The 24,684-nt window shown below is 44.6% G+C and overlaps 1 protein-coding gene across 1 annotated transcript in view; it reads left to right on the top strand.

Moving 5' to 3' along the window:
- Positions 1 to 2,429: 2,429 nt before the first annotated feature.
- Positions 2,430 to 24,684, top strand: part of LOC138245633 (gamma-aminobutyric acid receptor subunit alpha-6-like) — a 288,378-nt gene continuing 266,123 nt past the window's right edge. The window contains exons 1-3 of the mRNA XM_069199369.1: positions 2,430 to 3,312; positions 3,479 to 3,597; positions 17,939 to 18,006. Coding sequence (XP_069055470.1) covers positions 3,272 to 3,312; positions 3,479 to 3,597; positions 17,939 to 18,006 — 228 coding nt within the window. The 5' untranslated portion in view covers positions 2,430 to 3,271. The remainder of the gene's footprint in view (positions 3,313 to 3,478; positions 3,598 to 17,938; positions 18,007 to 24,684) is intronic.

Here is a 24,684-nt window from a genome sequence, read left to right as displayed (position 1 = left end):
TACAGACTGGAACGGAATGTGTACATGATTTACACCTTTAATAGAAGCATAGCGCACATGCGCAGCCCAGCTTATACCTGTTAACCCTTACAACAGCTTTGCAACATAGGATCAGAGACAGTATTTTGTTTTATTTGTATTGTTTTAAAAGCACAATTTGAAAAAACACAGCTGTTACATCGAACACTGATGCTGTCAGCTGTCCCGATCACATATCAGGTGGCCACCTTTATGGGCTCTAGGCAATTACCCATTTCGACTATGCCTTAAATCGTCTCTGACTCACCTACCATCCCGGGCTTTGCTGCACATATAAGCCTGAGGAGAGGCCTAGACGCAGTGCGTTCACGCTGCATGCCATCCTGCTGCATGCTGTGCCCTCACTGCTGGTAGTGAATCTCCAGGAGAGCCAGTGCTGATGATTCATTCATATTACTAACATTCAGTGTGCCTGGGTGCGCCTCCCTGCCTCAGTCTCTTACTCTGGAGATGATTGAGGGTTCTTTTAGTTTCATTATTGGTAATAAAGTGCACTGTCTTAGGTGTCAAGCTTAACGATATTTTTAAATAAATAACAGAAACTGAAAGTTCAGAACTTTCATTTTGGGGGGTGGGGTGAAGAGCACATTATGGCATGCTTAGGCCCTGCTCAGCCCTCCGTGGCTACGGCCCTAGCTGAACCTAGAGAGAGAAATAGCCTTTTGGCCTTGTATCACCATGACGGTAGAGTATAGTGTGCCACATCTTTTCATATTATCCACCCTGCCTTGTGGGGTTACAGGGAAAACCTCAGGTGATGGGTTAATACACACACAGGTTTTCCTTAAAACCAAAAATAGTTTCCTTGCCTTTAAACTGCACCACAGCCAGAGTACAGTAATGCTCCTGCTATCCATACGTTTGTCATACATGAGAGTGGCATAAATACATGATTCAGCCCACATCTGACATTTAACATATACATCTGTATCATTCTCTGGGATTCGTTAACTATTTAGGGGGTCATTCTGACTTTGGCGGGCGGCGGAGGCCCCCCTTAGTGTGTTGGTGGAGAAGAGTATAGACCATATGGTAAAACAACTGGTGTGAAGTCAAGAAAAAAAAAATAATCAGTGCAAATATCCTCCTATGCATGCTTTGCTGTCCCACCAGCCCCAAGGAAGACATTTTTTCTTCAAATTTGGGAATTTAATTTCGGTTAGCATATGATAATGATAATGTCATCAAGACACAAAGCTGCAGTCCTAAACTGACTGAAAACAACCTGATGTGTTATGGTAGTTACAATCTTGGTTTTGTCATTGGAGACAAGAGTACTATAGATCCATTTTGGAACAATTGTACAATGAATACCCTAGTCTGGGATATTTGGCCCAAGTGACTAAGCAGTCCAAGCGTCATGCACCAACTCCAGCCTCCCTCTAAAGATCCATAGTTATCTCCTCTCTGATGGGAGCAGTTCATCAAGCCTTGTTTTTATTTTGAATTTTTGCACTTGAGGTAATGCTATTGTCAGTATAAATTAATGATTGGACGAAGAAGGTGCACATAAAAGGGAGGGTGTGCTGCTCGCAGCTGACTTTGGGCAACTTGGCTTTTTAGCACTGCATAGATGACAGTTATATAGATTTTGAAGCTGTGCCATAATGGACCCCTTTTGAAGTGTTAGTTGGCCATTTAGTCTCTTTCTCTGTATCTGCACTATCTTGCCTGTTGTTTTGCTGCTGTCATTTATTTCTCCGAAACTAAAAGTCATATTAAATTTCATGAATGTCAGAGCTTCTCTCAGCGGTCATCAGATAATGTGAGATCTCTGCACTTCACGCACGCCGAAGAATATTTTTAGAGGACAAAGGATGCCCACTGGTGAGGAGGGAGCTAGAGTGATACTATCGTGAATAATAATCTAATTTTAAAGAAATTACTTAAACAAAAAGATAAGGAGAGTGGCGTCAGACCGTGAACGTCTAGAGGTCTATATACGAGGAGGTGGCGCTTGGACTATTTTTTTTAACAAAACCCTGAGGCTTGTGGGTCAGCCAAGGTTATATCTGAGGACATGCATGATGACCCAAATCACCAATATATTTTTGTTTCTAGCTCGTGGCGCTATTGACAGAGCACAATATTACCAATATCTGCTGTGCACAGCACAAATTTGCGGTCATTTCCACAATAATTTCTGTGAGCGCCACACCATCTCATGAGCAGAATGTCCGACGGGCTGATGCTAATTCCGCGCCAAACCCAACAAAGTGGATTTTGCTTCTTTAATCTCTCATAATGCCTGATTCAATTATTGTCACTGCTCTGCAAACAAAGTGCCGCCCTCTGACACTAATTCCACAGGCTGGGCCAATCAGAGGAAAAATCAAAGGCCGAAAAAGGGGTTGGGGCTATGAGGGCAGAGAAAAAGTGAGCAGGAGAGAACGAGGCGTAGACAAAGAGGGAACATACAGAGAGAGACAGGAAAACGACGAAAGAGGAGTAGAGGCAGTGATAGAGAAAGAAAGAGACAGAAATAGAGAAAGAGTGAATGTATGAGGGGAGAAGAGACGCGCACACGTGGAATTATAAAGGACGAGAAGAAGCGCCAGAAAGAGACCTGCAGAGGAGCGGCATACAACTAAATAAGCGAGACAGACAGTAGAAAGATAGGAGAAAAGTCGAGAAATAGGCTGAGGGAGGAAAAAGAGAGGCCTGGGGTGGGCAGACCGAGGGACAATAGAAAGATACACAGACTTAAAGAGCATTACAGTGTAGCGAACTAGAGTTAAAAGCAAGAGAGAAGTCTGTGGGCACACTGTCCATTATAGAATGCGGATGAGAGGACAAGAGAGATAGAAACCGAGAGAGACAGATTGAGAGGCAGACACCAAGAATTAAAGTCAGACAGACGGAGACAAGAAAATAGTGAGAAGGGAGAAAGACACAAAGAGAGAAGGGAGAAAGGACGAGTAAGAAAGAAGAGACACGGAGACGAGGACCGGCGACATAGAGTAGGAGAAATGAAATAGAAAAATAGCTTGAGACAGGAGGAAGGCACAGACAGGGACAAAGGCGAGGAGAGGTTTAGAGAAGGAGTGGGTTTAGGGTGATGTGATTAGGAAAGAAACAGCTTGAGTGGGACAGGCAAGAGGAAAATCGTGTCTGGGTCATCCCAATCTAAATTCAGTCCAATTAAAAACTGAAAGGAGGCAACTGGGGTTCGAGACTTGCCAGTCTGAGTCTGTCATCAGATTTCTTTTGTCACTAAGTCCTTGCTCCAGACATGGCCTTGAGGATCAATTATTTGTTTTTTATTTTTATGGGGTAAGTATGCCCTTTAATTTCTCGTGACACCTTTCCCAGTAGCTTAATGAGTCTGTCAATCCTTTTGTTGATATTTCAGAAAAGTAACTTTGATATTGAGAGTAACAAACATATAAAGTGGGGGAAAAAGTCAATCCTGGTTCTCAATTACCAATGTGTTTTGCAGTCTGGTGTGGGCCTTTGGAAGATGGCATGCTGAAGCCGGGGTCCACTCTGAAAATATCACACGGATCTTGGACAGGCTGCTGGATGGCTACGACAACCGCCTGAGACCTGGGATTGGAGGTTAGCTCATTGATTATTGAGAATGCCCATGTGGTGATTACCTTACCAACATTTATTCAGATGCCCTTGACTATGAGGAACTCTATATTATATGGTAAATTTCAGAATATACAATGAATTGTGTTGCACATTACCTGGTTTCTGCAGTTAAAAGAGACTCGTGCACTTATTTTAGTCAGTAAGATAGTGGGGTGGTGAGCGTCCGATTTTTCCAACATTCAAGTTGGTATATGATGCAAAAATACATTAAGAGGGGGTAGGGTGCATGAGAGGGGCTTAAGGCGCAATGGACATGGTGAGGAATGCAGATGGGTAGGGCTACTAAGTGAGGGAAAACACATTGGCCTGATTTAAGAAAAGTAGCGCTACACCCAGTTCAGCGCCACTTAATGCCGCCCTAATGCCACCATGTGTGCGCCCTATCTAAGATACGGCACACCATTGCGGTAGTTAGGGAAACTAGCATCAACATTTTTGACACTAGTTCATAACCTTGCAGGATTAGTGTCAAAAATGTTGATGCTAATCCTGCAAAACCCATTAAGGCCCATTGTAAACAATGGTGTGTCGCCTTTTAACGCCTGTTCTGAGCAGGCGTTAAAAGTGTTGAAAACAATGACGCAAATAAATCTTTTAGATTTCTTTGCGCCATTTTTTGCCCCCCCTTTGCATACATTATGCCTGGCGAAGGCATGATGTAGCGCAAAGGCTTACAAAGTGTCATAATGCATGCATTGCGCCACTTAGAAAATTTGGTGCAGCGATTTTGGCCTCATTGGGCCACAATATTGTGAAAAAAAATTACTCTAATGTGGCGCAAGTAGGCCCTAGGGGATCTCAAATCTGCCCCAGTATTTTGTAAACTTTCCAATATTTTTGAAGAGTTTCAAAACAGAGAAAGGGAGAGAGGGTGAGCGCGTTATTGTCTGTGTGCATGTAAACATTTGTGGTGAAATCTGACAGAGACATTACCATATCCGACTGAAAGCACCTGTACCCAACTACTTACCAGAAAAGACATTTATTGGGGTGGGTGTAACACCCTAAACACTCCCTGAATCTACACCCTTGCTCGTGCACAAAAAAGAGCAATCTAGAGCCCTATTTGACAAAGGCAGATTCAGCATGTGTATTTGTAGATAGCAGGGACGATTGTAGTAGTTCTGCTAAATATGCAGATTTTCTTTCCTCAGTGGCCGTTAACATCTTATACGCGCTCACAGCGAGTGTTGCAAATGGGCCGATGTGTCTCTGTGAGATATGGGGTTCTCAGGGGATTCTCATCACATTCAGCAGGGGGAGGGGCATCATTTCACGTTACAGCACTGCCAAACGACATTGGAACAAGTTTCACCAAATTATTGGTGTGTCCCTTGAACTGTTGAATGGGGATGCAAGATAATGAGCAGGTAACTCAGGATATTTTTACTCACATGCATGATGGTCCATGGAAAAGATCCTGGATGAAACAACATTCCCTAAGTCAAGAACAATAAAATGCAACTTATTTATTCATTTAAGGTAGCAATAACCACAATATAGTGCATATTTCATATATAAATCATACGCAGGGATTTAAGAAGTTTACGATCATGTTTTCATTTGCTTAGTGTTTTATTTGCTGTTTGAACCATACTGAAAACTACATAATATCATAAATATCATTAAGGTATATTATTGATTTGAGTCACATACATGTTTTCCACGTTTCATGGTTTACCTGACGAAGGAATCATATTTACATTGTAAAATAAGTAATACACTTGCTTGGTGCATTTACGCAAAGGGCAATTTTTAAACACGTAAAGGCCATACTAGGCCTTGTACTATAGAACGTTGGAGTATGGAAAATAAGAAATGGCTTTCGATCGCAGCCTTATTTGTCTCTGAAACCCCACCTTAGTCTATTTTAGAAACGTCACTCATTCACATTGCCTGACAGCGCCTAAGCCTTGGGCATGCTCATCCAGTAAACGATGTGAAACGTCCTGGTTCAAACCTTGTACCCAAGCCCCACTAACCCTTAACATGGCGCCTATGCCTACAGATGCAGCCTTGTGGATATATACACATGTTCCCAAATCTTCACACATTCCTAACTAGGTAGGTAGGTAGGTGGGGTAACTGATACCCAAACGTATGAGGCACATTTGGTGAATGAGGTATAAGAAATGTTGTGCAATAACCCCATTCCTACAGTTTCCCTCTGAAACATACTCCATGATGAAACATGAAGATTTCCCACTGTGTGAATACTCCACGCTCTTAGCATGGGTGAATGAAGGCAAACGTCTGATCATTATCATAACACTCATGACATATGCCTCAAGGTTATGTAATTCAGGCAAAAAGTTGAACATTTTAGCTGAGCACAAGTCTGTGCATACTAATATTTGGACCGGTTGATAGGTTTTCATGGGTTAAAGCTCATGAAATTGACAAATTAAATATTACACTAAATTCATGGTGGCAAAACGTTGCATTACTTCGGCATACTGGTAGGAGAGGAAACTGTCAGTAAAGCTGTTTACAAGAAATATTGTTTTCTCAAACGAGTCTCCTGGCAGACATTTCTATGACAGACGAATTCAATATCTGGCCTCATGTATACTTTTCGCACGAAATACAAGACATGTACATTTGCTAAATTGGGCGTTATTTTGAATGAGAAATCCCAATTTTGCAACCCCTAGCTAAGCCTTAAATTGTTTATATTGTTTTTGAATTAAACATGAAAGTATTAGACAACACCTAAAATGTGATCGACTAAAACAGAAGAGAGGTATAGCTTTCAAGGCAGCACAACATCCTTTTCAGATGTAAGACACATGCAACCATTTTGACAAACTGTCACAAAAAGCCTCATCATAGAAGGAAGTAAATGCTTTTGCAGCTTTTGCCAGTAAATAGCATATCAAATGCATTCAATTGAAATATTTCTTAGTTTCATATGTCTGATTTCTACACATTTGAGCGACAGAATTCATTAAATACACAGAAGCGTTGAATCAGTATCACATCTGCCCACCTCCTTCCTATCACCTTGGTTTCAGCTATTCAATCTTCGAAATCCATTACACGTGTGAATTTTAAATATGCAAGTTGGAACTTTCAACCACTTTAAATCCTGTATATTCAGTTTAAAATACGTTCAACAAAATGCATTACAGAGTTCACGTTTTCACTGTATATCTTACAGGTAATTATTTGATAACCAATTCACTTTTGGCTTGCTGTTGCTCGATATGGCAAAATGCAGTTCATATTATAAAAGTAACGTGCTCAGAAAATTCCTCAGCTGCGAGACCTACATAAATTGCCTCCTTAATTGTATATCTGCTTCCGTCTTTATCATGCCTTTCTTCTGTCCCCCTGTTGGCCTTTGTCTTTGCAGTTACGTCTAGTACATCCGTATAGTGCTGATAAGGTCTCTTTTGACAGGTATGCTGCTTTACCTAGTCATTAGGAAGACATCGAAGAGCTCTCGTGTAATTGTACACCAAAGGTCTATGGCTGTAGTCAGAATCTGGCGCCTCCGCCAGAGTGACCATTTCTCTCCGAATCACTATGGACACTTTCCAATTCTGGAGTTTTGTGTCATAGCCTACTGCTTTCTGAGCGCTATAGTTTTGTTTTGCTTCAAGTGAAGTAGTTAGACTAACACACCTGAAATCAAAGATTTGTAGGTGAAACATTCAGGACTGGAGAAAGTGTAGCATTGCACTGCAGTCGGGTGGCTGTGGCCATGCTAACTTTTCTTCAAAATCCCTTTCTGTGAGGGATTTGAAATGGAGTTACACACAGGTTGTGAATGGAACAAATAATAGGCCGAGGACCCAACTAAAAGTGACCTCTATTAGCGAATCACATAGCTAAACCGTGGGCTACATTTGGAAACTGGGGCAGTTTTGAACTTGTAAAGGCACACTGTATAGGTGTTTTGTAAGGAAGGGAAGAGTGCAAGTCTTTGTGCTTGATATGGGCAATGTTTGTGTTAATATCAGGGAACTCACCAGTCAGATCTGGCCCAGCAGACTACACAGCAGGCCCAATAACAGCTAAGGAAATGTCTCACACACTGTCCTGTCAGACCAGCTCTTCTGCCACAGCCTGATTGCCCTATAGGACAGTCTGACCCTGGGAACATACAAGGAGTAAGCACATCAGTGTTTTTAATGAACTGCTCACGTTTCATTGTGAATTATGCTAGAAAACCTACATGTGTTTCACTTACTGACATGCGCAGGTCCAAGTTGTAGGTTGTAAATGTGAATGGACATATCCTTTCTACTCTCTACCCAGCAGTAGTATTACACTCTTTGTCCTGTTGTAAATGAAACGGTCACTTTTCCAAAACACATCAACAGAAACTACACACATAGTAGACTTGTGCCTTGGCTGAGCGGCAATTTATTATGTTATTAGTACCCAAAGTACTTGCTTATTGATCCAGTATTTCTGTGACTTGGACTCTACTTTCAAAATTTCAAAACAGTAACAGCTGCAGTTTTAGTATTACTATTAGTGGAAGTGGTTAATACTAGTAGTTGTAGTGATGGCAGTGGCACTGACGTTATTACTACAACTACTTAGACTAATAATTATAACACTGCTACTACTTTACTATTAGCAGTAGTAATTATAATAATATTAATAATAATAATAATAATAATAATAATAATGATAATAATAATAATAATAGCAGCAATAAGTGCAATGAGCCCATTAATAGGTAGCTTCAGCTGCTGTGCCCCTGGCATTATCACACTGATGATCTGTTTCATCCTGATCTGCAAAGGACATTGATGCATGATGTGAAGAATAATTATGAACAAACTTCCACCAGAGCATGCAGGTTAGCATTGATTTACACTTCAGAATCAATTGAGTGCACAAAAGTTCGGTGATTGCTTTTCTCCTTTAGCATCCAAGGACAAGGAGAGTGAACCATCCTTCTGATGTGCAGAGCTTTCTGTTCTGCACCCATGTTGGTTCATTCTCATAGTCAATGTCCTCCAGTGTAGAGAATAAGGTCCATCTGGTCCCTCTGACTTGGTTCTCAGCTGTGCATCGCATCATTCAGTTGATGAGAAGGTTGAAGAGCAACACTGACATTACACATTTCTGTCTCAATCCGGTCTTGACTTCGAAGCTATACACACTATCTCCCACCATGCAGGCAAAATTATCTTAGAAGATTTTTATGAGGAAAACTATTTACTGTGATATGCCATAGGCTCTCAGTATATGCCGTAGGCTGCCACTGTGGACACTGTAAAAGGCGTTCTCAAGAACAAGGAAACTGATGCATATTTGTCCCTGACACTCTGTGCACTGCTCTATGATGTTGTGTAGAGTGAGGATCTGATCAACACAGCCTCTGCCTTTGCAGAACTCTTAACTTCTTGTCCAAGACATCAGAAATGCACTATATAATGATTTATGTCAGGATATTTTTCTCAGGACTGACAGAAGGGTGATTTCCATGCCAGTTGTTAAAATTGGCTCATGCTCCCGTCTTGGAAATATTGACAATGATGCTTTGATTTCAGTCATCTGACACTTTCTTTTTCTCCCTAATGTATGTAATCAGTGGTTGGAGGATCCTGGTTGATGTTTCTGAGTCTGCCTTGAACATTTCTGCATTCAGGTTGCCTTGGCCAGGAGCCTTCCCATTTTTCAGAGATAGGATAGCAATGAGTCTTTCTTTCTGTGGTGGATGGTGTTCATATCCAATTCTGCCTCTGCTTCTTGGATTCTCCGTTTGTCTGTTGGTACTGGTCTGTTTAAAACATCTTTCCACTGCTACGCCCAACATGCTTACTGCTCTTTCCCTGTAGTAAGTAGCCTGCCTCTCTTGTCCATGCTAGAGGGTTATATGTTGCACAAGATTTACCACTGACAATCTTTGTGATTTTGAAGACCTTCCCACACCTGTTTCTTGAATTCGTGAATGACAAGGTTATCCATATACACCAACTTGTCTGGTCTTGCCATTCTTTGCCTGCTCTGTTTGCTTCTATGTACTGTTGCTTGTACTTCTCCTGCAGCCTCTCAGATTTGGCCTCCATGATTTTTTTTTTGCTGCCTTCCTGTCTTCAAAAACTTGCCATGTGTCTTGTCTTATCTATTCTTTCCTCTTCCTTGTCTTGGTACCCAGGCATGTTTCACAGCTCTTTACACATAATGAAGAGGCCTGTTCCAATTTCTTGTTAACTATGTCCGCAAATTGACCAGACTGATCCTCCATGTCTGCCAGGAGCTGAAGCCTGTTTTTGATTTGTAAGATTAATACCTTCTCAGTCTTGGAGTCCTGTAAATTTTCCACATCGAACTGCTGTCATCTTGATGTTTTGTGTTCAGTTTTTTTGAGCTTCAGCTTCAGAAGAGTGGTTACTAGAAGGTGAACACAGCTGATATCCACTGCCCTCCTCACTCTGAAATCTTGTAGTGAATGTCTTCAAGGGAGGCTTATCATGAGGTAGTCAATCTGATTTCTGTCTCTGCCATTGGGTGAGCACCAAGTTGGCAAATATCATGGTGGGGGAAGAGAGTCCCTCCTATGATCAGATCATTTGTGCTGCAAAATTCTAACAGTCTTTCACCATTGTCATTCACTGTTACACAGCCTTCTTTTCCCATGGCTCTCTCATGCTTCGTGTTTTGGTTTGCCACGTTAACAATCAAGTCTCCCATCACAATCTTCAGGTCATGGTTTGGTATAGCTTCAAGCTCAGATTGCATCTGTTAGTAGAACATGTCCCTGCATCACATGTTGGAGCGTAGCACTGGATAACCTGTGTCACACGTTAGAGCGTAGCACTGGATAACAGTGGTGTTGATGTGTCTGCCATTTAACCTGGCTGTCATCAGTCTGCTGTTGATCGGCTTCCACTCACTTAGGCATTTCTATGTCCCCTTTCTCCGGAGGATGGCTAGTCTTTATGATGTTGGCCATTTTCCTTTCTCAAGTACAGTTCTGTCTCTCCTGCAGTAGTTTTTATCCTGCCAGATAAGGTCCTCCTACTTTTGCTGCCACCCCAGCATGTGCATCTCAGATATTATTTGAGTCAGCTTCCCTGAGTTATACATAGTCCGTATACTGCAGAGTCTGATTCTGATCTTGCACTTGCACTCAGAACCTCCATAATCCTGTCATTAGGTTCCTTGCAGCGATGACTACTGTCAATCATGAATGCCTCATGCAGAGAATCTAGAAATCGCATTAGACAAAAAGCCTTAGTGGTTCTTGCTGCTGTTTCTGCAACAAATGTTTTTTATGAGCCAAGGGAGTAAGTTAAGTCATATGATTATGGTACATTCAGGTCCTTGACATTTATCTGTTCCTTAATGAGGAGGATTCTTCAAAATCATTATATTTCATCTAGATCAACGGTTACCAGCAGCAGAAATTATGTAGCCTGGGGTCAGATCATGATCTCCTGGGTTGAACTTGTTATTAGGGATTCCCTTAGTTGAAAGTAACACACAGCCTTCCTACACTCGACAGCAAAACACCAGAGACAACCCAGATGCTGCTTATTTTTTCCCATACAGTTCATTTGTCCCTAGGGTTTTTCTGAAGGGAAAGCACAAGGGTTTCTGCCAGAACAAGCTCAGGGACAATATACTTGCACGGCATCACTTCAGCATCACGGACTTTGGGGAGCAAAACAAGCATGCTCAATTAGACAGCATCTTACAAGAGTGAAACCATGAAATCAACTTCACTATTTGGCTTTTCGTACACTGAAAGTGTATTTGAACTGCCTGTCAGGTGGCTGTGACCAACTGCCAATGACTGAGCATATCAGCTGAAGCCCCCTTTTGCAAGGAAGAGATCACCATTGACACTAATCCGATTGGATCTGATTGGATCGTGCTGCTTTTCTTCATGAACAAGAAGGTGCATACTATTTCTGCAAGGGTTAGCCTAAACATGATGCCGCCCTGATGGTCTGCTTGCCTGGTGCTCACCATGGTGCCCAACAGTGACTTAAAAAGCACATCGACATGCACAGAGAGCACCAAATGGGCATTTCTATTGGTAGATGGATGGGTGCCTGAGTCCAGACTACAAGTGCAGGTGAGGTGAGCGTTGGCTCTGCTTGATGAGTACATTCTTTCCCTCTCTGTATCTGTTTTTGCTTTTTCACCTTTTAGGCACCCCCTACCCTGCTATTTCCTTGTACCTTCTAACTGCCTTCCAACATGGTGTGTGTTGAGCAGAGTATCACTACAAATCTTCGCGACTTGGGTGTCAGAAGAATATTCTCTAATCCACAGTGGAGGACCGTGACACTGCATCGATGTGCAGAGGTCCAGTACCCGACTGTCCTGCTCATGAGTACCATCTAGAAGTTCAAAGAGGACCTGCTGTGTTCTATTGCGTGCTCTTTCTGAGCGTGGGTCATGCCCTGTATACATACTTCAACCATTTCAGTACCAAGATCAGCACCAAGACCTGGTGTCACTCGCACCTTTGGGTAATGATGTACAAATTCAAATATACTGAATAGACCTAACCCAAAACAGGGAGACAAAGACGGTTGCACAGACAAGTAACTCCTTATTGTGAACATCAACACTTTAGCTTCTAGTGTATCTTCTTATGATACACAGGATTCTATAATCACTGTATATTGGCTAGTCTTAAACATCTTTATAATCAATGATTTCTGGCACACCTAGACACCAATTATAATGAAAAAACGACAGAACTTGAAATTATACGTTATTACAGTCAAGTTCTGAGGTCAAAGTGCCTGCTGCCAGAAACAGCAGTCAAGGTGAAAGGCAAGTCAGGTCATGGAGCATAATTAAAGCAGCATTTTAGCAATTAAAACAGAATGTTGCAATTCATTCTTCTGCTCTATTTTTTAAGATTACAAGGGCAAGCAGAAAGAGCATGTTTATATGTTGCACCTCTTATGTAGTTAGAGAAAAGACAGAGGGGGTTATTCTAACTTTGGAGGAGGTGTTAATCCGTCCCAAAAGTGACGGAAAAGTGACGGATTTACCACCAGCCGTATTACGAGTTCATTATATCCTATGGAACTCGTAATACGGCTGGTGGTATATCCGTCACTTTACCGTCACTTTTGGGACGAATTAACACTCCTCCAAAGTTAGAATAACCCCCTCTAATCTTTCTGCATGTTTCCGCACATCCAGAGCTACTGCAGCTTTTTTTTTAACTGACTTGTATTGAACTTTTTCTCATGCCTGTTTGCAGCAACTATCTAACAGATTTTTGATACGGGTGGGTGGAACTCCTGGAGCTTCACTCTGTGGAATTCTCCGGTATTACATAAAATCTATGCAGGATTCCACGGAGTTCCGCAAGTAGACGGAAATTGGTATGTCTTGCTGCCTGCACTGATTTTTAGCACCAGATGTTTGTTCTGTGCTGAGAAATCAGTGCGAACAACACCACTTGGCATGCCGGAGGGTGCAGATACTCGAGTTGGTTTTGTGACCACTCAAGTAGATTTTCTACTTGAGATGCAGCTTTCCCAATGCAAACTCTGCCATGCAGTAGAATGAGGCAAGAACTGCACCTTACTTTCATGCATAATGCGGAGTGGCCAAAACTCTACGAACTACGCTGGCAGAGCGGAATTTATCACCCACCCCTAACTTTTGAAGTGTTTAATTTTGCACTAGGGGTTTAATTTTCATTCCTCGTGTTTGCAAACATGCTATCTCATTCGCATGAAAGAGATAAGCAGTAAGGATTTAAGTATTTTGTGAAAAAGGTCAGAATGTGACCATTTATTATGTGGGCTAAAGTATCCACTGGCATACATGATAAGGATATTGCAAATCACCTTAGAGTTCCCTAACCTTGTAAAGGAACGTGGCCTCAGTCTTGCTGCCCTTTATGGTTATGAAACTCCTCTGTGACTTGCAATATCCGTACAATGTATGGCAGGGTGTACTTGATCCCTTATATCTTTCCCTGCAGACTACGTATTTTTTAGTTCATGAAATTTGCCTAGGGTTTAAGATCTGTTAGTGATCGCGAACAAGGTAGTATGAAGTATTGTTTTGGCAGGAGGATCACAATCACTGGGATTCCATGTGCAAGAAAGTTTGCAATCAGTCAATGAACAGAGGCCTTATATTGAGTGTATTTTGGGTGCCCAGTGTTGCTAGTGCATTTCATTTGTGGTATTTTGATTGGCTGTGTTCCTATGCCTATGTATATTTATGTCATTATGTCTAATCCCAGGATGCACAGCAGCTTCAATAGGATAGGTTCTGTATTCAGGAACAACCTACTCCAGAAATGTAAGGAGCCTTGAAGGAGGAGTGTGATGGGGACTAACCACCTGAAGTTGTCAGAGTACCTTGTGCTGTGGATTATAGTAAGCATTTTTAAAGTGATCCAGATATCGCTAAGTAGTCTCTGCGATTGGGGCTGCAAGAAAATTGTGGCACATGCCATGCATAAACTGTCCCAAAACCATTAGAAAGTATATTTTGGGAAATGGTTTTCAGTACAATTGCTAACATTTGGTCTCCTACAACCAGTGGCAGCTGGTGACCTTTAAAGGTGGTGGGGCATAATCCTTGAATCAAATTCCAATAAGCTTCCTCTTGATGTGCCCTCTCACACTTTCTTGCACTAAGGACCTCATTTACATAGATTTGGTGTAGAGCCCAAAGGGCAGGAAAATGCACCCTATCTATGAGATATGGTGCACTCCTGTCCTTTCAGCTAGTGCCGGCGCACAATTTGGTGCTTAGTGCCAAAGCAGACACCCTTGCACCATAGTGCATGGCGTCTGTGTTGTTGGCAAGATTGTTTTTGTGCAGGAAGGGACACCCTCCTGTGCAAAAACAATCCATGGAGGTGTTTTCCTCACTCTATGTGTGTAGCAGCACACATTGAAAGAGGAAAAAATGCGAGGAGAAATAAAAACATTTCGCCTTGTTACGCCTGCTCTGGAGAGGCATAAGGTTTTGGCACTGCCCCAGGGTTACATGACTTTGTAAATCTGGGGGAGTTTGAAAATCCATGGGTGTTGCATAGGAACACCCGCTGCAGTGCCCAGGGTATGCCTCCTTGATGTAGAGTAAGGCAACACAGTGCTTTGAGCTGCCCGGCCTCACTCCATATCTATGAGGTCATGCAAAGCTGAGCAGCGTGGCTTTGCGACCCCTCATAGATATGATTGAGAGGCCCGCACCATTGGATCATTTAGAAAAGTGAAGCTCCGGTGGTGCAAGCCTTTTGTAAATAACCCCTAAGATTATTGTCTCACTTTCACTCACTCAGTCTCACTCTGCTTTACTAATTTCTTCAGTCTCACTCATTCAATTCTGACCCATTCTATCTCACTTAGTCTCACTCATTCTCACACTTTCTGAATTACTCAGCCTTACTGTAACTCAGTCTCACGCACAGTAACTCTCAATTACACTCACTGTCATTTTCCCTCACTCACATTCATTCTCACACATACTCATCCTCACTGTTACTCATTCTCACTCACTCAGACTCACTCCTTTACTGACTCTCTCTGAATTTAACTCACACACATAATCACAGACATGCTCACAGTACTGGAATGGCCCAGATGCCTTAATTCACCTGTGTCAGCAATCAAACAATGTCACTAGCTGCCTTAGTGTGTTGCTGCATCCAAAGGGGGTCTGCATTCTATTTTTATTATACCATGAGTGAATAATTATTCACTCTTGATACAATAAAAATACACTACAAAACAAGGAGAGTGTTGTATAGCTGTGAAGCCCATAAAGGAGAGCTGCCTCTGGTCCAGGGACACCCCTACATCAAACTAATCTATCCACTCGATCAGCCATCCTTTCACGTATTAACCCCCTTTCATCAACACATTCATCCATCATCCTTTTGCTCCATCTATCATCATTCTCCCTTTGAATCATCCATCTATTCAGCTTTCACCCAGCCATCCATCCTTACACCCATCCATCCACCCTGCGCCCCATACATCCATCCATTTACCCATTCACTCAGCCATCCATCCTTTCACTCACTCATTCATCCATCTAGCCATCTATTCACCTATCCATAAATTCACCCTTTCACTCATCCATCCTGGCTGGTTTTATCTGCTCATCTATCCACATAAAATACAGATCTGTTCTTTGCAGCAGGCATATTAACCCTCTACGCTACTTTATGGTGAGTCAAAACTGCCACTATACAAAACTCAGATCTCTATCTCTCTAACAGGAACATTAACCATAAGAGTTATCTTGATATTTGTTTTGCATCCTGAAAGTTGGACACACAAAGATTTCTGAAGCATGTGTTTTTAAATCCTAAGTTATTGCTAAACCCAGCGCCCCCTGAGGTCAGTGCCCCATTTCGAGGATAGCGTCCAGTGCAGCTGCATGCCCCCCCCCCCCCCCATAGCTGGCCTTGCTCATGGCCTCCGTGCTGCTGAGAGATGAAGAAAGGATGCTGGTGGGGCAAAAAGGAATTCTTTACAGCACAAAGGAAGAAAAGAGGTGCAGGTGTGGACGATATTTTGGAGAGTGTGATGGGTGCATCAGCTAAAATGCAGAAAGATAGCATTGCGGCTCAGTGACACCTGGTCACTCACCTCTAGAATGGTAATTTCTCCTGTTACGTAAATATGCAAGGCGCCACCTCCTCCTCCTAACAGGACAAGGGCAAAACTGAACCTTCAAACCTGCGCAGTGGCAGACTCGAGGTTTCAGTGGCTGCTGTTTCACCCCACCCTTTCGCCACTTCGTTACTGGCTGATTGGCATATAGCCATAGGAATTGCAGGGCTTCAGCCTTGAGCGCCCATTGCTACCTTTATCTGTGACGTTTTAAACATCACTGATGGGGAGGCGTGCCAGGGGCCTGAGGCCAGGGCCGGGGTGTCAGCAGCCCTGGATAGTCTCTCTGATGGCTGGTGGAGGCACTGTTGTGCACCTGTGCCAGCCATCAGACAGTGTTACAACAAGCTGCCACAGGAAGCTCCTGGACGGCATTTATTGTAGCAAGGCTGAATAATAGATGATTATTCACTCTTAGGCCCATATTTATACTTTTTGACGCAAAACTGCGCCAACGCAGTTTTGCGTAAAAAAAAATAGCGCCGGCTAACGCCATTCTGAAGCCCCATGCAGGCGCCGTATTTATTGAATGACGTTAGCCGGTGTTAGCCGCCGGCGCCGTCTGGTGTGCGTTAAAAAAAACGACGTACACCAGGCAGCGTCGGCGTAGGGGGATATGGGGCTTGGGCGTCAAGAAATGGGGCAAGTCAGGTTGAGGCAATTTTTTCGCCTCAACCCGATTTGCGCCATTTTTTACGACTCCCAACCCCCATAGAAATGACTCCTGTCTTAGCAAAGACAGGAGTCATGCCCCCTTGCCCAATGGCCATGCCCAGGGGACTTCTGTCCCCTGGGCATGGTCATTGGGCATAGTGGCATGTAGGGGGGCACAAACCAGGCCCCCCTATGCCACAAAAAAATTAAAAATAAAAACTTACCTTAATGTCCTTGGGATGGGTCCCTCCAGCCTTGGGTGTCCTCCTGGGGTGGGCAAGGGTGACAGGGGGTGTCCCTGGGGGCATGGGAGGGCACCTCTGGGCTCCTTCAGAGCCCACAGGTCCCTTAACGCCTGCCTTTTGCAGGCGCTAAAAAACGGCGCAAAAGCGGCCGTACGTCATTTATTTTGACCTGCCCACTCCCGGGCGTGAATTTTGCCCGGGAGTATAAATCCGACGCACATGCCTCGGAGTCGATTTTTTAGACGGGAACGCCTACCTTGCATATAATTAACGCAAAGTAGATGTCCACGCTAAAAAATGACGCTAACTCCATGGACTTTGGCGCTAGACGCGTCTAACGCCAAAGTATAAATATGGAGTTAGTTTTGCGTCTAGTGTATACAAATGAAAATTGTCCAGAAAACAAGGAGGGCGTAGCCATAGAGCCCTTAAAGGAGAGCCGCTGCTGCCTACAATATGTGACCCTGTTTAGAGAACTGTGGTAAAGGTAGACATGTGTGCTGTTAGTGTAACTTTCTCCTATTTCCCTAAATTTCGATTAATATAGTAACCCTATCCAGATGATAGATACAACATTACATTATGGATTTACAGTGGAAATGTGCAAATATCTGTAGTGAAGCTACTATAGCACGTTAGTCCTCCTTTCTGCGAATAGAACCCTAAATAACTGGGAAGCACTAGAACTACTGATCATGCCTGATTTTAAAGATGTCCCAGTTCCTCTAACGGATATTTACCAGTATATGTGTTGTAGATTAATGCATGTTAATCTCCTCCATATGTTTAATGTGCCGCATTTATCTGACTTTTCTGCAGGCTCAGCTACAGAAGTTAAAACGGATATTTATGTGACAAGCTTTGGCCCAGTCTCAGATATAGAAATGGTAAGTGTGCATTTTTATTAATCTATGCCACCAGGTCATGTCTGGTGTTTCACTTATAAGTTCTAGTTGTTTGCCTGGCCTGCACACTTATCTGTCAAGTCTGTGGTTAAAGTTTATTAGTATGTAGCCAATGTTTAACCCTTGCCTTGGTGACATTTATTTCCTCCATCACCATGCAGCTTTCGAAGTCGACTACTTTAAAGCAGATCACAGATTTTAATCCGCTTTAGTACTGATAACAATTACATTCAGGACGAGACTTTTTTTCTCAGCTAGTTCACAATTTCTCGCCCTTATTTTCCTTGGGTACATAAATCAGCACAGAGCGAAAACAAAAAACGTAGCACTTTACAAGAAATAATGGCAACGCTGTTTTGTTAAAACAAGTTCAAAATCTGCTACGCAACTGAAGGGAGAATGGACGATAATTCAATTTAGAGCGATAACGGATGTAGTGATGGCATTAAAACAAAGATAAAATGCGGGAAGAATCAATGCAAGGTTTCGCAGTAGGTAATTCAGAGTAAGTGGCACAGTAAGGGGAGTCAGTGAGCAAGAGAGCAGCCAGACAATTAAAAAAAAATACCTCCCACTTTGAGCTAAATGTTACTACGCGAGAGAGTAAAGTGGCGACATTACCGACCCTTCATAAATTATGATGCTATTGTGGAAACGAGCACCACGGTGCACCTTGTTGTAAATATGGCACAACCAATGTGTCGGTAGGTGGATGCAACACTTTCTTGTAGATCTAGCCCTTAGTCATTTTAGGTCGAAATGTCTAGTTTGTTATGAACATCTTGGGGACATTTGGAAAGCTTCCCTGGAAATAAATTCTTTCGACTGCTTACAATTGGCTTTGTGGCTTGTAACTTGCTTGCTATTTGCTGGCTTTGTTTTAGGATGTCCAGCTTTAGTTTGTCCCTTCCCTTGCCAAAGCTGTATTCTTCCACCACCATCTGCTAAAAAGCCTTTAAATCTTGATTGTATCTTATCACATTTACTGTGCATTCAGACAGAGACCAACTGTCAGGATATGTCCTACAGGGAGCTTGGGGTTTACTTTATTTCTCTAACTTCAAAGTGGGAGGTTTTATGTGAGAAACTCGCAGGCTACTCAGGGTGTGCTGTACAAAGCAAGATTTGAATGTCTGTAAATGAACTGTGCAGATATTTCAGATTATGGAAAGAGCAAATGAAGCACATTTTTTGTAATTCCAAAGTGGAAACAGATACTTTAATATGATCAAAACAAATAAATACACTAAGTGATGACATTTCTACACATTATCGTTTATGTGCTGTATACTTTTATACTAGTAAAACTATGGCCCTCATTCTGACCTTGGCGGGCGGCGGAGGCCGCCCGCCAAAGTCCCGCCGTCAGGTTACCGTTCCGCGGTCGAAAGACCGCGGCGGTAATTCTGACTTTCCCGCTGGGCTGGCGGGCGGTCGCCTTCAGGCCGCCCGCCAGCCCAGCAGGAAAGAGGCTTCCACGATGAAGCCGGCTCGGAATCGAGCCGGCGGAGTGGAAGCTGTGCGACGGGTGCAGTTGCACCCGTCGCGTATTTCACTGTCTGCGCAGCAGACAGTGAAATACATTTAGGGGCCCTCTTACGGGGGCCCCTGCAATGCCCATGCCAGTGGCATGGGCACTGCAGGGGCCCCCAGGGGCCCCGCGACCCCCCCTACCGCCATCCGGATCCCGGCGGTGGATGGCGGTAGGGGGGGTCGGAATCCCCTCGGCGGCGCAGCAAGCTGCGCCGCCTTGGAGGATTCTATGGGGCGGCGGTACACTGGCGGGAGCCCGCCAGTGTTGCCGGTCCGACCGCGGTTTTACCGCCGCGGTCGGAATCCCCATTGGAGCACCTCCGGCCTGTCGGCGGTGCTCCCGCGGTCCTCCGCCCTGGCGGTCTTTGACCGCCAGGGTCAGAATGACCGCCTATATGTTTGTTCAAATGTAATGGTTATTACAATTAAAAGATGTGTTTTCTGTAAAGGCAGTGCTATACCCCACCATGCATACACAAATTTACCCCACTCTACTCTAATTTGCACCACTCCATGCCACTGCAGTCTACTCTGCACCACTCAACACTATGGCGGTCATTCTGACCCTGGCGGTCAAAGACCGCCAGGGCGGAGGACCGCGGGAGCACCGCCGACAGGCCGGCGGTGCTCCAATGGGGATTCCGACCGCGGTGGTAAAGCCGCGGTCGGACCGGCAACACTGGCGGGCTCCCGCCAGTGTACCGCCGCCCCATAGAATCCTCCAAGGCGGCGCAGCTTGCTGCGCCGCCGAGGGGATTCCGACCCCCCCTACCGCCATCCAGATCCCGGCGGTCCGACCGCCGGGATCCGGATGGCGGTAGGGGGGGTCGCGGGGCCCCTGGGGGCCCCTGCAGTGCCCATGCCACTGGCATGGGCATTGCAGGGGCCCCCGTAAGAGGGCCCCTAAATGTATTTCACTGTCTGCTGCGCAGACAGTGAAATACGCGACGAGTGCAGCTGCACCCGTCGCACAGCTTCCACTCCGCCGGCTCGATTCCGAGCCGGCTTCATCGTGGAAGCCTCTTTCCCGCTGGGCTGGCGGGCGGCCTGAAGGCGACCGCCCGCCAGCGGGAAAGTCAGAATTACCGCCGCGGTCTTTCGACCGCGGAACGGTAACCTGACGGCGGGACTTTGGCGGGCGGCCTCCGCCGCCCGCCAAGGTCAGAATGAGGGCCTATGTCACTACAAGCCACTCCACACTGCACCACTCCACACTACGCCACTCCACAATACGTCACTGCACTCTTCTCTGCAACACTCCACTCGACGGGACTTCACTCAATGCTTTTCTACTCTAAACCACTCTACCCTATGACAATGCTATATACCCCACACTGCTCTACTACACACCACTGCACTCTTCACCATTGTCCTCTAAGCCAATCCACTGTAAGCTACTCCAATCTAGTTTGCACTCCACAACACTGTACTCTATGACACTCTACTCTTTGCCACTTCATTCTATACAACTTCATTCTACTCTGAAACAATCTACTCAATGCCACTGCACTCTATGCCACTCTAATCCACTATGCACCATTCCACTCTACGCCACTCCACTATACTCCACTACAATCTACCTGAACCGCTCTGGTACACTCTACCCTACTGCACTCTATCCACTCGATTCTTTGCTGCTGCACTCTTTGCTGCTGCACTCTACACTACCTTCCTCAAAACCAAAACACTCCATGCCACTGCACTCTATGGCAATCTACTTTACACCACTGCACTGTGCCACCATACTCTACTCTCCACCTTTGTTCTCTATGTCACTCTACTCTACACCATGTCACTCCAAGTCACTTTGCTCTGCACCAATCTACATCAATGCACTCCACTCTATATCACTGTACTCTATGAAACTCTATTCTGCAACACTGTGCTCTCTTCAACTGAGTTCTACGCCACTCTGCTCTGTACCACTCCACTCTGTGCCACTCCACTGTATGCCGCTGCACTCTACTCTGCACCACTCTGTGCTACAAACCTCTACTGCACTTTATACCAGGGAACTCTATGCCATTACACTACTTCACTCTACTCTAATCCACTCTATGTCACTGTATTCTACTGTGCACCACTGCACTCTATGACACCTCACTCAACACCACTTCACTCTACACATCTTTACTCTACTCTGCATCACTTTACTGTGTGCCAGAGCAATCTACCCCACTCTATTATACATCACTGCACTCTTTGACACTGCACTACTGTACTCTGCACCACTCTGTTCTTTGCCAATGCACTCTATGGCAATGCACTCTACAACAATCTACTCTGCAGTCTGCACTACACGCCCCACCACTCTACTCTGCATCACTTCACTCTACACCACTCTTAGCTATTCTGCACCACCACATCCAATGCACTCTACACTACTCAACTCTATGCCACTCTACTCTACACCTATGCACTCTATCCTGCACCACTCCACTCTATGCTGCACTACTTCACTTCACTTCACTTTATGCCATTTCATTCTACCCTGAAACAACTTGACTCTATGCCACTTTACTCTACTCTGGAACAATCTACTCTATGCCACTGCATTCTATGCCACTCTCCTCCACTCTATGCTACTGCACTCTACACATCTGTAATATACTATGCACCACTCTACTCTACGCCACTTCACTCTACTCCAATCTACAACACTCCACTCTACGGCACTACATTCCATGATATTCCACTCTATGACACTATAATCCATTAAACTCTTCTCCACTGCATGCCACTCCACTCTATGCCACTCTACAACACTACTCTGCTCTCTGACACTCTATGCAAGTCCCTCTACACCACTCCATAACATGTTACTCCACTCTAGCCTATGACACACTACTCAACGCTGCTCCACTGCTTCACTCTATGCCAATCCACTTCACTCTATGCTGCTCCATGCCACTCACTCTCATCTATGCCATTTGACTCTACAACACTCTACTCCAGTCTCTAACATTCCACTCTCCTGCACTACTCCACTCTATGCCACTTCAATCAATGACAATCTATTGTGCTCTAAGTTACTGAGCTCTTCAACACCCTATACGACACCTTCAACATCACTCCACTCTGCTCTATGCCACTCCACAATACTCTATGCCACTCCACTCTACAAAACTCTACTTAACTCTATGCCTTTCACTGTGCTCCCTCAACAACAGTCACAACACTCTACATCATTCCACTCTATGACACACCATGCACACAGTACCACAAAGGAAACTGGGTTATAGCCAGCATTTTTCCGATGAGCCATCTGGGCTGAGGAGAGGATAGGATGGTCGCTTACACCTGAAAGTGCTGTCCCTGCCCTCACACATTGCAGTCTCCAACCCCCTGGTGTGTGTCTGGGGCCTGGCCTAGGCAGGGAAGGATCTTGAAAACAACAGAGACTTCTCTTTGAAGTAGGCCTACTTCAAAGGCAGGAATTTGTATAAGAAGAGGACCCATAACCCCTGAAAATCACATTACTTCTGGAACCAAGAGGAACCTCTCCCCGGGAGAAGAGCTGGAGAAGCAGGAAAGGAGTACTGCCCCTTTGCCTGTGACTGTGCTTTGCTCGGTGGGCCTGCAGTAACTGCTTCTGCTTAAGAGAGGACAAAGACTGACATTTGTGTGACTTCTCACTGGTGAAAAATCTCCAAGGGCTTGAACTGACCGTGTCTCCTGTTGTTGAAGTCTCAGGGTCAACAAAGACTTTTCTCTTCCAGCAGCTGAGCCTGCCTGCCAAGTGGTGCCCTAACCTGTCTCTGTGCCCTTGAAAGGTGCAGCTGGTGGAAAAGGACAGAAATCCATGCAAAGACCTCTGTGCAGGGAAACTTTTGATGCACCACCTGCTTCGCGGCTGCTAAACGACACACCGCCAGCCTCGCGGTTAAAATTTAAATTCCACCTGCATCGCGGCTGGGAGGTCAATGCAACGCAGCTGGAGAAATGACGCGCTTCACCAGCATGGGGTGCAGTTAACAATGCAAGCCCCCACGCAGCGCAGTTTCCTGACACCATGCAACAGGATTTCAACGCAACATCGCTGGGCACGGAAAATCAATGCAAAGCCTGCCCGGACCGAGGGGCCCGTCCGGATTGACGCATCGCTCTCTTGCGGGAGAGAAGAAAGGATGCATGCCGACCCGACCGGAGGATTAACAACGCATTACTGGCCTCTTCTGATGCACACTCCCCCTTGCAGCTTTATTTTCATTTTAAAGTTCATAACTTGACTTGTGTATGTCAGATTTCTATCTTTTTGTTAAGATAAATATTACCTATTTTTCTTAACCTTTGTTGTGAGTTCACTGGGTCACTGTGTGTGTTGGTACAAACACTTTACACCTTTTTTCTGAAGTAAAGCCTGCCTGCTCGTGCCAAGCTACCAAGGGGGTGAGCGGGGGTTAATTGAAGGTGATTTTCCTTTACCCTGACTAAGTGAGGGTCCATACGTGGATAGAGGGTAACCTGACTGCCAATCAAAGAACCCATTTCTAACAGAGACCTATTAGTTTTGCCAATGGTTGTTTTCTCTTTATTACTCTGCTTGGTTTCTTTGACCACTCCCTCCTATGGACTCATCAAGCAGATATGCATGGCATCTTGCTTACTTGAACTGATAATTCGTTTCTGCTCCTCCACTTATGACTTTCCAGCACATGTCAATGATAATAAGGGCTATAAAACAATTTTAATCTGCCCCAGTATTGTGAGAAAATGCCTCTTTTTGACATGGTTAGCCCCCACATTTTACCTGGTATTTCATGTTGGATCGAAGTTGTTAGTGCCCAGGGTCCCTCCTAACTGGGTTCCCTGGGCCAGATCTCTTTCCCTAAAGCTGTTATGATCCATAGCATAACTGGCAACACATTTAGCTGTCACTATAAGTCCTTAGGAAATGGTACCTAAGTACCCAGGTCTTGGGGTACTAAGAGAAGGCCCCTGAGGGCAGTAGCACAGGTTGTGCCACCCTCTAGGTCCATGCATCCAGAAGCACCTTCCACTGCCATTGCAGGCTGAGTGTTCAGATGCAATCATAAAAGGCAAAATCGGCATGGCACACAGCCTGTGTGCCCTGTCCACCATACTCTGCATGCACCAAAGGTAAGTCACCCTTCTGGCAGGCCTTCC

The sequence above is a fragment of the Pleurodeles waltl genome, chromosome 7, assembly GCF_031143425.1.
Source record: "Pleurodeles waltl isolate 20211129_DDA chromosome 7, aPleWal1.hap1.20221129, whole genome shotgun sequence".
Classification (NCBI taxonomy): Eukaryota; Metazoa; Chordata; class Amphibia; order Caudata; family Salamandridae; genus Pleurodeles; species Pleurodeles waltl.
The sequence above is the reverse complement of the archived record's forward strand: the minus strand, read 5'-3'. Positions and strand labels throughout refer to the sequence as shown.